Raw genomic sequence first — 15,131 nt, forward strand, 5'->3', positions numbered from 1 at the left:
TTTCACTTTGGCCAAACTATCTTCTGTGTCATTTTGACATTATGCCCTCATTTTTTGAGCCCTTTCTTACTTTCTGGAGTGACAAGATGTTCCAGACTCATCTTGCGCTTTCCCTGCCTTATCCCAGAAATGAGGCATTTCTCCAAGAAGCCTTAGTTCCTTTTAGTGAGGAAAGATTTTTAGAAACCAAGGTGTGGGCACTAGGTGTGTTCATTGCTACTTAAGACTCATTGCTTCCAGACCCTTTCAGAGGATAGAACATGTGAAATCTTTTTTTATTTTTAATCATGCTGATACCTCAGATTTCAATGTTCTTTCAGGGTTCTTCCTTGCCTTCCTCCATCCAAATTTGTATCTCCTTCTTCTACATGAGAACCCTAGCCCCCAACAATATCAATATATTTCCTCATTTGCTTAATCCTAAAATGCAAAGATAACTTCAGAATTGCTATATTCATACCATTACTGACAATAAAAAGTAAATAAATAAATACATAGTAAATAAAGTTAGTAAAGTAAGGTTCAATATCTCACTGAATTCTCTTTCTGTTTTCAAATTGGGTATATGAGAAAACCATTTCAAAGTTAACTGGATTAATGGATTAACTTTCTTCTTATGTGGTTATGTTCTCTGTTTGATAAAGAGTACAATACACTTTAAAAATTAAGACTTTCTTTTAGAACAGTTTTAGGTTCACAGCAAAATTACGCAGACGGTACATATATTTCCCATATAATGCCGGTCCTCCTCACCACCCCCCAACCCTCTGGCTTCCCCCATTATCACCCCCCCCCACCCAAGATGATACATTTGTTACCATAGATGACTCTACACCTACTCATTATTAGCACCCCAAATCCATAGTTTACATTATAGTTCACTCTTGGTTTTGTATATTCTATGGGTTTGGAAAAATGTATCCACCATTACAGTATCATACACAATAGTTTCACGATCCTAAAAATCTTCTTTCCTCTGCCTATCATCCCTCTCCCCCCAACACCTAGCAACCACTGATCTTTTAACTGTCTCCACAGTTCTGTCTTTTCCAGAATGTCATATAGTTGGAATCATACAGTATGTAGCCTTTTCAGACTGGTTTCTCTCACTTAGTAACATGCATTTAAGGTTCCTCCATGTCTTTTCAGTTTGATAACATACTTCTTTTTGGCATTGAATAATATTCCATTGTCTACAGGTACCACAGTTTCCTAATCCATCCACCTACTGAAGGACATCTTGGTTGCTTCCAAGTTTGGGCTTTATGAATAAAGTTGCTTTTGTGTAGACATAAGTTTTCAACTCCTTTGGGTGAATACCAAGGAGAGTGATTGCTGCATAGTATGGTGAGAACACATTTAGTTTTGTAAGAAACTGCCAAACTGTCTTCCAAAGTGGCTGTACCATTTTACATTCCCACCAGCAATGAGTAAGAGTTCCTGTTGCTCCACATCCTGGCCAGCATTTGGTGTTGTCAGTGTTCTGAATTTTGGCCATTCTAATAGATGTACAGTAGGATCTTATTGTGGTATTAATTTGCATTTCCCTGATAACATATGATGTGGAACAACTTTTCATATTATTTGCCATCTGTGTATCTTCTTCAATGAGGTGTCTTTAAGGTCTTCGGTCCATTTTTTCAATCAGATTGTTTATTTCCTTATTATTGAGTTTTACATTTATATTTTATGTACAAAAAAGTTCTGTGTGTATTTTGGATTAACAGTCCTTTATCAGATGTGTCTTTTGCAATTTGTTTTTCTTTGTATTCAATTTTAGGGTCTCTCTTCCTAATTTCCCCAACTCCTGTTCTGGTTGATCTAATTATATTCTTTGAATATGTGAAATCATAATAAGGTTGCAAAAATAAAAATACAAAAGGGTTTACTCAGAGAAGTGTCACTTCCTCCTCTAGCCTTTCCACCCACCCCCCTGTAGAAACTAATTTCATTATTTTTCTGGTTCATGCTTTCTATGTCTCTTTTTGAAAAACTAAGCAGATGTATGTATATTTGATTTCCCCTCTTTCTCCAAGAAAAAAAATTATATACCGTGTGTGTGTGTATGTGTGTGTGTGTGTGTGTGTGTGTGCGTGCGCGCGCACGCGTACTTTTACATGCTGCATTTTTTATTTAACAATAAATCCTGGAAATCACTCCATATCAGTTCTGAGACATTCCTCATCCTTTCTGTATCTTCGTAATACTCACTGTGTAGATTCACCAGTTTATTCAACCAATTTCCAACATATGGGCTTTTAGGTTGTTTACATTATTTTGTAATTAAAAATAATTCTGTGATAATCTTGTGCACATTTAATTTTGAATTACAGGAGATATATCTTCACAGAAAACTTTTTAAAATGTGGTTGCTGGACTTCCCTGGTGGCGCAGTGGTTAAGAATCCGCCTGCCAATGCAGGAGACATGGGTTCGAGCCCTGGTCCAGGAAGATCCCACGTGCTGTACAGCAACTAAGCCCGTGCGCCACAACTACTGAGCCTGTGCTCTAGAGCCCGCGAGCCACAACTACTGAGCCCACGTGCCACAACTACTGAAGCCCGCGTGCCTAGAGTCCGTGCTCCCAACGAGAAGCCACCACAATAAGTCCACGCACCACAACGAAGAGTAGTCCCTGCTCACCGCAACCAGAGAAAAGCCCACATGCAGCAATGAAGACCCAATGCAGCCAAAAATAAAATAAGTTAAAAATAAATAAATAAATAAATAAACGTGGTTGCTGAGTCAAAGGGTAAATGCATATACAGTTTTGTTAGATATTGACAAATTCACCTACAAAAATTTTGCATTCTCACCAGCAATGTGTGAAGAGTACCTATTTCTCCCACAGCCTTGCCAAGAGTGTGTTGTCAAGTGTTTCACTTTTTGTCAATCTGATAAAAGAAAAATAATGTATCAGTGTAGCTGGATATCTTTTCTTATATATGCTGGCTATTCTGTAGTATCTTTTTTGGAGAATATTCTGTCTTTATTTCTATTGGATGTTTTGTCCTTTTTATCCTCAATATTTAAAAGTCATTTTTGTATCAGGGATATTAAACCTCTATCCTTAGTGTATGTCACAAATATTTTCACAATTTGGTCTTCTGCTTTGGACTTTGCATATGGTATTTTTTGCCATGCCAAAGGTATGGTTGGCTAATTTATTTAATTAGCCAACATTTTATTACATCTGGATTTTGAATGATAGTTATAAATACTTTCCCACACACTGAATATAGAATAATTCACATGTTTTCTTCTAGTACTTACAAGATTTTAAATCTATCTATCTATTTTTGGCTGCGTTGGGTCTTCGTTGCTGCATGCTGTCTTTCTCTAGTTGCGATGAGTGGGGGCTACTCTTCATTGCAGCACGCGGGCTTCTCATTGCAGTGGCTTCTTTTGTTGCGGAGCACAGGCTCTAGGCGTGTAGGCTTCAGTAGTTGTGGCATGCGGGCTCAGTAGTTGTGGCGCACGGGATTAGTTGCTCCACGGCATGTGGGATCTTCCTGGACTAGTGCTCCAACCCGTGTCCCCTGCATTGGCAGGTGATTCCTAACCACTACGCCACTAGGGAAGTCCCACAAGATTTTAGTTTTTACATTTAGGTCTCTAATCAATTTAGAACATATTCACATGTATAATGTAAGGTATACATCTATTTTATCTTTTTCCAAATATCATTTATTAAAATATTCATCTTTGCTCCAATGCTCAGAGATGCCATCTTTACCATACACTAAACTCTAATATGGATTTGGGTTTATTTATGCTTTTTCTTTTAAATTCCACTGTATTATCTATCAAAATATCTGTACTCTACTATTTTACTGAGGCAGGTTTTGCAGTATGTTTCAATATATAGGAGGATTAGTACATCCTTCTGGCTCTTCTTTTTTAAAGATTGCTTAGATATCTTTGCATGTTTATATTTTAATATGAACTTTAGTATCAACTTGTTTAATTAAAAAATACTTACTGGGTTTTTTAAATTATTTATTTATTTATTTATGGCTGCGTTGGGTCTTCGTTGCAGTGTGCGGGCTTCTCATTGCAGTGGCTTCTCTTGTTGCGGAGCGTGGTCTCTAGGCTCACGGGCTTCAGTAGTTGTGGCTTGCAGGCTCTAGAGCGCAGGCTCAGTAGTGGTGGTGCACAGGCTTAGTTGCTCTATGGCGTGTGGGATCTTCCCGGACTGGGGCTCAAACCCATGTCCCCTGCATTGGCAGGCTGACTCGTAACCACTGCGCCACCAGGGAAGCCCCCTACTTATTGGTATTTTTATTAGTATTATTTATTAGATATAACTGACATTTTTCAGTTTTCTTAAGTTATTCAAGAACAACTTTTCATTTGTTCAGGTTTACTTTCATGTGTTTCAGAAGTGTTTTAAGTTTTCTTAATATAGGTTTTACACATATCTTGTTAAACTTATTTTTTGATATTTATCCTTTTGGATGTTATTTTAAATGGGATTTTCTTCTCTATTATATATCTAATGGGAGATTGTTTGTATATATGAAGGCTATTGCTTTTTGTGATCATTTTAAACCTAATACCAAACTAAATAGTTTTATTGTTTGAATAATAATTGTTTGCTTGATAACTGATTTTCTAGGCTAGAGTTTTCAGGAATACCATGATAGCTGTAAATAGAGATAGTTTTCCTTCTTTTCCAGTCCTTAATCATTTTCTCTGGTATAAATGCATTGATTAATACTTCCAGTACTTTGTTAAATAGCAGTGGAGACAGACACACTTGCCTTGTTTTGACCTTCATAGGAATGCTTCTAGGGCTTCCACACTGAGTAAAATGCTAGCTTTAGGACTGATGTGTGTATATTATCATGTTAAGACAGGATTGGTGAATTTCTGTTTTCTTTAGTTTTTCTTTTTAAATCAGAAATGGTTGCTGAATTTTGACAAAGGCTTTCACAGCATCTATGGAGATAATCATGTGGTTTTTCTTCTTAAATCAATTAATATAGTAAATTGCATGAATGGATCTCCTAAATTTGAATTGTCTTCCATTCTGGGAACAAACTCCATTTGTCTTGGTGTTTTATTTCCCTAATGTCGGACTAGATTCTGTTTACTATTTACTACTTTTTAAAAGAAGAAAACAGAGAGTTAGATAAACTTACATATCTTGTTTAATAATACAATTCCCAAAAAATCTTTTAAAACCAAAAGATGTTTTGTCCTTTAAGTTTGGCACAAATTCATTTGATAGCAAAACCTGACCTAATTGGACATGAGGCTATTTATAGTGATTATTTAGCCTAGGTACTGTGAATATTCACACGTTAAGCAGCAATATGGATATGTTCACCTGCAGGGTGCTGTCCCAGGTTTTGGTGGGCTTAGTATACTATAGCAAACATAGTCTATTAACTTTCTAGAATTCAAAAACAATATGAGTTCAGAAATACTTCTGGTCCCAAGGATTTGGATAAGGACTTGTTAATGTATATTAGTGATGTAATTGGAAAACATTATAAGAAAGAAATTGAGCTCAAGGGCTTTCTCTGAACTTCAGAGAATGAACTTTATAAGGATGACTTTCCATGAAGAGACACTGATACAAAGAGACCTGTCTAAAAATTATCCCCCAACTTTCTTCAGTTGGAAGAAGGTTACAGGAAAAAATAATTTAGAAAATATGTTCCTCCATGTATTCACAAGAATATTAGAAGAGGGCAGATTACTGTATGTGGAATAGTTTCTCAAATCATCGTACCTGTATAAAGATCAAAAAATAACTTTAGGTCTTTAACATGCAAAGGAAATCACTTAATAAGACATGGATCCTTGTTAAGAGAGAACAGAAAATCCTCAAACTCAGAGTGACAAATAGTATTCATCTAATCTTGAACAATCAGGAGTGGCTGCCTGGATTCTACCTGTCAAGGACAACAGGAAAAGTAGTTGTATTCTACTAGAGAAGAGTTATAGCACCTATACATGTTAGCACTGACATATATATTTTTTTGTTTATTTGTTTGTTTGTTTTTCTGCTCTATTTTCTTTCTTCCTTCAACACCACCTCTGAGATGTAAGGACTAAATATCCCTCCTTCTTTCACACAGTGTGCACATTCCTCCCTTTCCTGTGTCCACTGGTTTTTATTTTTTAAACAAGTACTGAGATATACCACTAAATTCACTCATTGTAAGTGTACAGTTTTAGGAGTTTTAGTAAATTTAAAGAGTTGTGCTACCATCATCACAATCCAGTTCTGTGATAACTCCATCACCCCCCAAAGTTCCCTTATGCCTATTAGCAGTCAACATCCACTCAAAACCCCAAGTAACTAATTATTTGTTTTTAACTCGATAATTTTGCTTTTTCTAGAAATTTCATATGAATAGGATCATATAATCTGTGGTCCTTTGCGTGTTTTGGTTCCTTTCACTTGGCATAATGTTTTTAGGGTTCATCCGTGTTGTTACATGTATCAGTAGTACTTAGAAAAAGTATCATTCCTTTTTGTTTGCTAATAATTTACTTAGTATATCTGCACTGATATTCATTCACGATATTAGTCCTTAATTTTCTTTTTTATGGCATTTTTATTAGGTTTATATAACAATGTTGTTTGCCTCATAAAAAGAATTTGGAAGTTTTCTTTCATTATCTGTGCTTGAAAAAATTTATGTAGCATTGGGACTATCTGGTCTTTGAAGGTTTATTGGAACTCTCTGTGAAACTATCTGGACCCAGTACTTTTGTGCAGGAATTCCTTAATAAGTTACTCTATTTCCTATACAGAAATTGGTCTGTTCAAAGCTTTCTATCTTTGGGGTCAATTTTGACAAACTGTATTTTCCTAGGAAATTATCCAATTCTAAATTTATTTATTTACATAGAGGTTAAAAAATTTTTTTTCTTGTTTCAGTGGATATTTCCTCTTTGTCATTTCTTATTTTAATGTTTATGTTTGCTTCCTTTTTTCTAAAGTTAGCTAGTTGTCTACTTTTTCTTAAAGAAAAATAGATTTTGATTCATTAATTAGAACGTTTTTCTGTTCTCTATCTTGTTACTTTCTGCTTTTATCTTTATAATTTCCTCCCTTAAACTTTCATTTGGTTTATTTTGCAGTCTTTTTCTTGCCTTGTGAGTTGGGATTTTAATTAATTTTTCACCTTTAGTTTTTATCTTTTATTATTTAATTGTTTAAGCCTATGGATTATCCTCTGATGGCTGCTTTATATAAATCCCCATAGATTTTGATATGCAGACTTTTTGTTACAACTGTATTTTAGGACTCCTATAATTTCCATTTCTATTTTCCCTTTCAACCAAGAGTCAACAGAGGATTTAAAATTTCAAGGAGGAAGAGTTTTTTTATGGTTTGAATTTGTTGTTAATTTCTAGCATGGATGCACTGTGACCAGAGGATGTTGTTTTAATATTTCTACTTAACAGAACTTACTATTTTGTTTTTATGAATGTTCTGTGTGTACTTCAAAAAGAGGGTATATTCTGTATTATAAGGGTGTAAAGTTCAGCATAAAGCCATAAGATCTATTTTATTGGTTATGCTCTTTAGGTCTTCCAGATATTACTGATATATTTTGTTCACTTCATCTGTCTTGTACTGAGTGTGGCATATTAAAATCTTCTATTATTCTTATGTTTCTATCTATTTCTCTTTGTATCTCTTGTAGTTTCTGCCATATAATAGTGGTGGTTGTGTTATTTGGTACAGAGTTATTAAAAACTTGTATTTTCACTTTGAATCATGGCTTCAACATTAAAAACATCCTTCTTTGTCACACAATGCTTTTTGAAGGGAATTCTACTTTATATGATATCAGGATCACTACCCTTGCTTTCTTATTATTTCTGTTTCTAACTTTTCTGAATCACTTTTAGTTTTAGATGTGTCTTTTGTATGTAGCATAAAGTTCAATCCTAATTGCTGATCAAATTCAAAAATCTTTTTCTTTTGATATTAAGTTAAGCTGATTCATTCTGATTCATATGACTGATATTTAATCTCAACTCTGTCATATTGTTTCATTATAATAGTTACATATATTACTTTATATTTAATGTATTTCTCTAAGTGAAATGTCTTTTTTTGCACTTAATTCTTTTGGTATTTAGAAAAGAGGCTTTTTTGGCCTAGGGGTTACTAGGTTATGCCTTTTATAGCACCCCGAGTTCTCCCCTTTTTTTTCTTAACCTTTTACTATTTAGTTTGTTACTTTTAGATCATATTCTTCAATACTCAACTTACTACATAGGCAACAGTCAATGAACTTATTCTACTTTGCCCTTTCCTTCTCCCATTTAAAAAACTGCATTCTCTCTACTTTACCAGACCATATAATGTCCATATACTATTCTTCAGTCCTTATCACATCTGTTTTAGTCTTAGATCTATAGTTAAATGTGTTAAATGTTCATCATCAGACATTTTGCCCAAGTTCGCCCAGTCTTCTCTTAGTTGGATGAACATCATTCTCTAGTACAATGCAGTCAGTAGAACTTTCTGTGATGAAGGCAATGTTCTATATCTGCACTGCCCAATACGGTAGCCATAAGCCACATATGGGTACTGAGCACTTGAAACGTGGCTAGTGTGACAGAGAAACTGAAATTTGCGTTTTATTTAATTTTCATTTATTTAAATTTAAATTACCACATGTGGATAGCAGCTACTAAATCAGACAGAGCAGTACTCATGGATTCATCAGGAAGGAGTCATGTGTACAGTTTTCAATGAGTACTTGTATGTTTAAAAGTGTCTTTCTATAACCTGGATAACTGAAAAACAATTTGGTTGGAATATAAAATCTTTGGTTTGCACTAAAAATGCAGTTCCACTGATGCCTTTCTTTTATGTTGCTGATGAGGTCTAGTGCCAGCCTAATTTTCTTGCCCTTATAAGTAGTCTGGTCTTTTTCCCTTGAGCTGTGAGGATTTTTTTCATTTTTAAAATCCAGTAATTTTACTAGTCTCTTTCAGAGTTGACCATTCCAAGTCAGTTTTATGAGACAAAAATGGACTTTTCAGTATCTAGATCTGGGTCTTCTTTCATTTCCAAAAAGTCTTCTTTCAAATTAATCTGAAAATTACAATTTTAAATATAAGATCTGTTTCATTGTTTTATTTTCCTTCTTCAGGGACTCCAATTACAGTTGTATTGAATCTTCTTAGTCTGTCTTCCATTTCAATCACTTTCTCTCTGACCCTTTTTATTTCTTTATCTCATTTTCATTCTCTTGCTTCTCTGTCTTTCTTAAATAGCCCTTATTAAATACTCAACACATTGTAATTCAGGCTTAATTTCTTTCCTAAGTTTAATCAATTCTAATTTTATTTCTTTTGGGGGGTGAGGAAGCTATTTCTGTTATTACTTTTTATTTTTTTAAATTAATTTTTATTGGTGTTATTAGTTTTTAAATATTTATTCATTTATTGGTTTGAGGCTAATTCAGTTAGGAGTATTGTGCTGCAGTTTCTTTCTGCTTTATAATTAGTTGTGGGGAAAGAACATCCATGAGCCAAAAGGTATTGATTCTCATTTTCTGTTTTTTTATTACAGTAGCTTTGCATGGATGTAGACTGATTTGCGGGGGGTCCAATTTGTGGAAAGAGTAAAGGTTTGGGGTGGCTTAAAAGATTTCAAGTTCAAGCCTGCCCCCTTCTGAATAATAAAGGTTAGTGTCCTTTTTCATATACATTTATTTGTTTTGGTGGCGGGGTAGGGTGCAGGGAGAAGGGTCTAATGTATTTTATGGTTGTTTTGTTTCAGTAGGATCTTAATTCCTCACTCTAACTTCCTTCTTTCTCTACACTTACACATCTCCAATGGCTATCTTCCTCTTTCTAGTTATTTCTTTCCCAGAAGTAATACCTTTCCCAAACTGCCACTTTAGGTCTTGTACACTTTCAAGTCCTTTACTATGTACTTTAAAGTACTGTGTACTTTATCAAGTACTATGATTTACCTGGTCTCATAATGTTTTCAGAAATTTTGCATTTATCATGAAGCTTTCTCTTTCTATTGGTGTTTTCTCAGATTAAGCTCTCAACTTTTCTCTCCTCTTTTCCATATAGTTTTTCAAACCTCCCCAAGTCTAAAACATTAAAGACAGTTCTGCTAGAATGTGGTGTTTATTTCTTGTTTAAAAATGATTTGACATTCATGGTATTATTTTTCTCTTAGTAAGGCTGAAAGTGTGGGCTAAGTGTGGTTTTATTTACTTTCCTTCTTAATCTGTATGGTTTTCTAGAAGGATGAGTGGACAAATTCTAACTCAGGAGGGCAGTATTATCCTAGGGCAACCTTGAAGTCCCTCAAATCTTTTTATTCTTATTGTTATTACTGATTGTGATTTGTTGGTATTTTATAAACATTCTTAAAACATCCCAGGAATTAAAGCAAAGGGCTAAGTTTGTGGACAAGTCTTCCTTTTGAAGATGAATGAAGTAACTTTCTCAAAACACCACACATATGAGAAACAGATTCAGAAATTAAACTCTGTCATATGCAACGACTAATATAATTATATAAAATCTGATATGATATACTATAGCTTACAGTTTTGTGGTAATTAGAGGTCCTTTCTGCCCATGTGTAAATAATATCTACCTTGAACTAAAACAAAAGAAATTGTGTTTAATTTAGAAAGTTACATAATAGAAGCAAACTAGAATCTACTTTCTTTGCTATTTTTGTCTTTATGATGATAATGCAAGGACATGAAAGAGTGATTTTCCCATCTTAGGCTCTGGTAAAGTTCACTCATCCCTCCATGTAACATATATTGAGGACCACTAACTTGCCAGGCAATAGGGATACAAAGATAACTAAGACACAGTCCCTGTCTCACAGACAAGTAGAGGAACAGGAGTAAGTTGCAGAAGATCAGATACAGTAGAATATCCTTTACAAAAAGTTTTAAAATATGTGAATGATATTTTTCATATTTTTAAGGATATATACATATATAGTATAAACACAAAAACGTGAGACAATGATAAATTCAGTATAGAGGTTAACTCTAGCAGGGTGAGCTGGGAGGAAGATGGGAATAAAATCAAGCAGGAGTAGAAAGGGAGCTTCAACTTTATCTATAGCAGTTTATTTCTTTAAAAAAGAAAAAGTAAAAACTGAAACAAATATTGCAAAGTGTTAAGATCTGACAAAGAAGGATGGTGAGATACATGGATATATTTGTTATATTATCCCTGTTCTTTTCTGGATGCTTGAAATATCTTGTTATTTTTTTTTAATTTATTCAAAATACAGTTCAAATACTGGCAAGATTTGTGGAGTTTTAATTCAGAAGTTTCAGAATATGCTCAAGTTGTATAATAAACAACACAAAATTGAGAAACAATTTTAGGAAAGAATGAGAAAAACAGTCTGTCTGAATATGGTACATCATCTCTTTTCACATCATTTTTTAGATGAAGTGTTATACATACCTGTGAGTGCTAAATAGGAAGCAATGTACCGCTTTTCCAGTCCACCTCTAATGCTCTGAATTGCACCAAAAATTGGAGGTATAATCATAATCAGGTTACTCACTGTATTCCCTATAGAAAAAAAAACACACACAAGAAGATAATGAGATTAATCAATACTACTTTAAATAAAGATATACACAGTTAGCCCTTAGCAAAAATTAAGTAGGTGACTTCTTAGAAAGATGATGGAAAGATATTTACAAGGTGCTAAAGGAAAATAGTTCTCTACTCAACAAAAGTTTCTTACAAAAATCAAAGTAAAATACAGATACCTTCAGACAAATGAAACTAAGAATTTTCAACCAGAACATCCACTAAAGGAACTTATAAATTCGTAAGGTAAAAAGCAAAAGTATCTCAGAAAGAACCTCAAAGATAAGCAAAAAGTGAGTTGGTAAAAGCAGCTTACACCAACGCTACTGAAAGGGTGGTCCATGGATAACAGTATGACAAGATAAAATACAGAACCGAGTTAATTTGTCTCTTGAAATGAATGACAACAAATCAGAGCTTGCATTTTGCATCTCTTCTTAAACTTTAATTTTTGTGGCAATGTTTTTAGTTTCTGTTTCTAGTGAACACAAAAGGCAACGGATCTTGATGTGATTTTTGATCCTCTCTTTACAAAAACAAAGCTGAAATATGAATAGCAAAGAAACAATAGAAACCGTAATAGCAGAAATAAATAGTAAAATGGGGAAAAAGATGGCTAAACTATTTTGTATATTGATTCTGGGTAGTATTTTATACATTTATTCTGGGAATATAGTGGCACAATACATTCAAAATTCCAAATTTGTGATTTTCAACATAGGAGCTGATATCAGGACAAATATTAATTAATGGACATATACAAAACACTCTACCCTACAACAACAGTACATACATTCTTCTCAAGTGCACATGAACATTTTCCAGGATAGAGCATATGTTAGGCCATAAATTAAGTCTCAATAGACTTAAAAAGGCAGATATAAAGTATCATATAAAATATCTCCTCCAATCACAAAAGAATGACGTTAGAAAAAAATAACAGAAGGAAAACTGGAAAATTCACAAACCTGTGGAGATTAAACAAAATATTATTAAACAACCAATGTATCAAAGAAGAAATCACCAACCAAATTAGAAAATACATAAGAGATGAATTAAAATTAATACACACATACCAAAATTAATGGGATGTAGTAAAAGCAGCGCTGAGTGGGAAATTTACAGCTATAAGTGCTTACATTTAAGATCTTCCAGCTGAAATGAAAGAATGTTACTTAGTAACATGAAAATATATGAAAATGTATAACACACTGGTGAAGCTAAGCATAATCAAATTCAGAATACTGTAATACTGTTATATGATGGTGTATTAATCACTTAAGTCTAGTACAATGAAGAAAGGACAAAAGTATTAAAAATAACTACAGCTACAATAATTTGTTAATAAATACAAAATAAAAAGCAGGTAAATTGTGATATCAAAATCCTAAAAGGGTGTAGTAAAAGGATAGAGTTTTAGTATGCAAGGTTGCTATCAGTGTGAAAAAGACAGTTATATCTATAAGTTGTTTTATGTAAGCCTCATGGTAACCACAAAGCAAAAACCTACATTAGACACAACAAAAGACTGTTGTTGGAGGGAATCAAAAAGGAGGGAATTGAAGTATACCACTACAGAAAATCGTTAATTCACAAAGGAAAGCAGCAAGAAAGGAATACAGGAACTACAAAACAGCCAGAAAACAATTAATAAAATGAAACTAGTAAGTCCATATCTATCAGTAATTGCTCTAAATGTAAAGGGGTTAAATTCTCCAATTAAAAGGCATACAGGGACTTCCCTGGTGGCGCAGTGGTTAAGAGTCCGCCTGCCAATGCAGGGGACAGGGGTTTGAGCCCTGGTCCAGGAAGATCCCACATGCCATGGAGCAACTAAGCCTGTGTGCCACAACTACTGAGCCCGTGTGCCTAGAGCCCATGCTCCGCAACGGGAGAGGTCACTGCAATGAGAGGCCCGCCCACCGCAGTGAAGAGTGGCCCCTGCTCGCTGCAACTGGAGAAAGCCTGCGCACAGCACCGAAGACTCAACGCAGCCAAAAATAAAACAAATAAATAAATTAAAAAAAAAAAAAGGCATACAGTGACTGGAAGGATAAAAAAACAAGACCCAACTACATGCTGGCTACAAGAGATTTACTTCAACTTTAAAGACATACATGGGCTCAAAGTGAAATGATTAAAAAAGATATTCTATGGAAGTAAAAACCAAAAGAGAGCAAAGGTAGCTATAGTTATATCAGAGAAAATAGACTTTAAGCCAAAAACTGTAACAAGACAAAGAAGATCATTATGTAATAATAAAGGGTTAATTCATCAAAAGGATATATCAGTTGTAAATATATATGTACCTAAATCAGAGCATCTAAATATATTAAGCAAATATCAACAGATCTGAAGGAAGAAATAGACCACAATACAACAATAGTAGGGGAATTCAATACCCCACTTTCAACAATGGATAATCATCCAGACAGAAAATCAACACAGAAAAGTTGGATTTCAACTACACTTGAAACCAAATGGATCTAACAGACATATGCAAAACATTCCATCCAAGAGGCAGCAGAGTACACATTTTCCTCAAGCACACACAGAACATTCTCCAGGACAGATGATATAATAGGTCACAAAACAAGTGTTAGAAAATTTAAGAAAACTGAAATCATATGAAGTATCTTTTCTAACTACAATGGCATAAAACTAAAAATCAACAATAGGAGGAAAACTAGAAACTCACAAATATGTCGAAGTTAAACAACACACTCCTGAACAACAAACGGGGCAAAGAAGAAATCAAAAGGTAAATAAAAAATATCTTGAAACAAATGGAAATGGAAACACAACATACCAAAATTTATGGGATGCAGCTAAAGTAGTTCTAAGAGGAAAGTTTATAGTAATAAATGTCTATATTAAGAAAAAAGATCACAAATAAACAACCTGACGTTATACCTCAAAGAACCAGAAAAAGAACAAACTAAGCCCAAAGTCAAGAGAAGGAAAGAAATAAAGATCAAAGTGGAAATAAAGAAACTAAGAGCTGGTTTTTTGAAACAATAAACAAAATTGACAAACTTTTAGCTAGACTAACTCAAAAAAAGAAGACTCAGATAAATAAAATCAGAAAAGAAAGAAGATATTAAAACTAATACCACAGAAACACTCACTGGGGAAAGGTTAGTCTCTTCAATAAATAGTGTTGGGAAAACTAGATAACCACACACAGAAGAATGAGACTGAACCTCTATCTTACAAAATGAACTCAAACTGGATTAAAGATTTAAGCACACATGAAAAACATGCTCAACAACACTAATCACCAGGGAAATGCAAATCAAAACCACAGTGAGATATCATCTCACACTTGATCGCTAATTATTAGAGAAATGCAAATCAAAACTACAGCGAGGTACCATCTCACACTGGTCAGAATGGCCATCATTGAAAAGTCTACAAATAACAAATGCTGGAGAGGGTGTGGAGAAAAGGGAACCCTCCTACACTGTTGGTGGGAATGTAAACTGGTGCAGCCACTATGGAAAACAGTATGGAGGTGCCTCAAAAAACTAGAGTTGCCATATGATCCAGCAA

At 34.1% G+C, this 15,131-nt stretch overlaps 1 protein-coding gene across 2 annotated transcripts in view; it reads right to left on the reverse strand.

Annotated features, from left to right (window-relative positions):
- ACER3 (alkaline ceramidase 3) overlaps positions 1–15,131 on the reverse strand; it is a 186,378-nt gene that overhangs the window by 103,146 nt on the left and 68,101 nt on the right. For both annotated transcript variants that reach the window (XR_014250236.1, XM_082410380.1), the window contains exon 2: positions 11,445–11,555. Coding sequence is in view for 1 of the 2 variants with exons in the window: in XM_082410380.1 (XP_082266506.1) it covers positions 11,445–11,555 (111 nt within the window). In the remaining variant the exon portion in view is untranslated. The remainder of the gene's footprint in view (positions 1–11,444; positions 11,556–15,131) is intronic.

This window comes from Balaenoptera physalus, assembly GCF_965194825.1.
Source record: "Balaenoptera physalus genome assembly, chromosome: 10".
NCBI classification, from domain to species: Eukaryota; Metazoa; Chordata; class Mammalia; order Artiodactyla; family Balaenopteridae; genus Balaenoptera; species Balaenoptera physalus.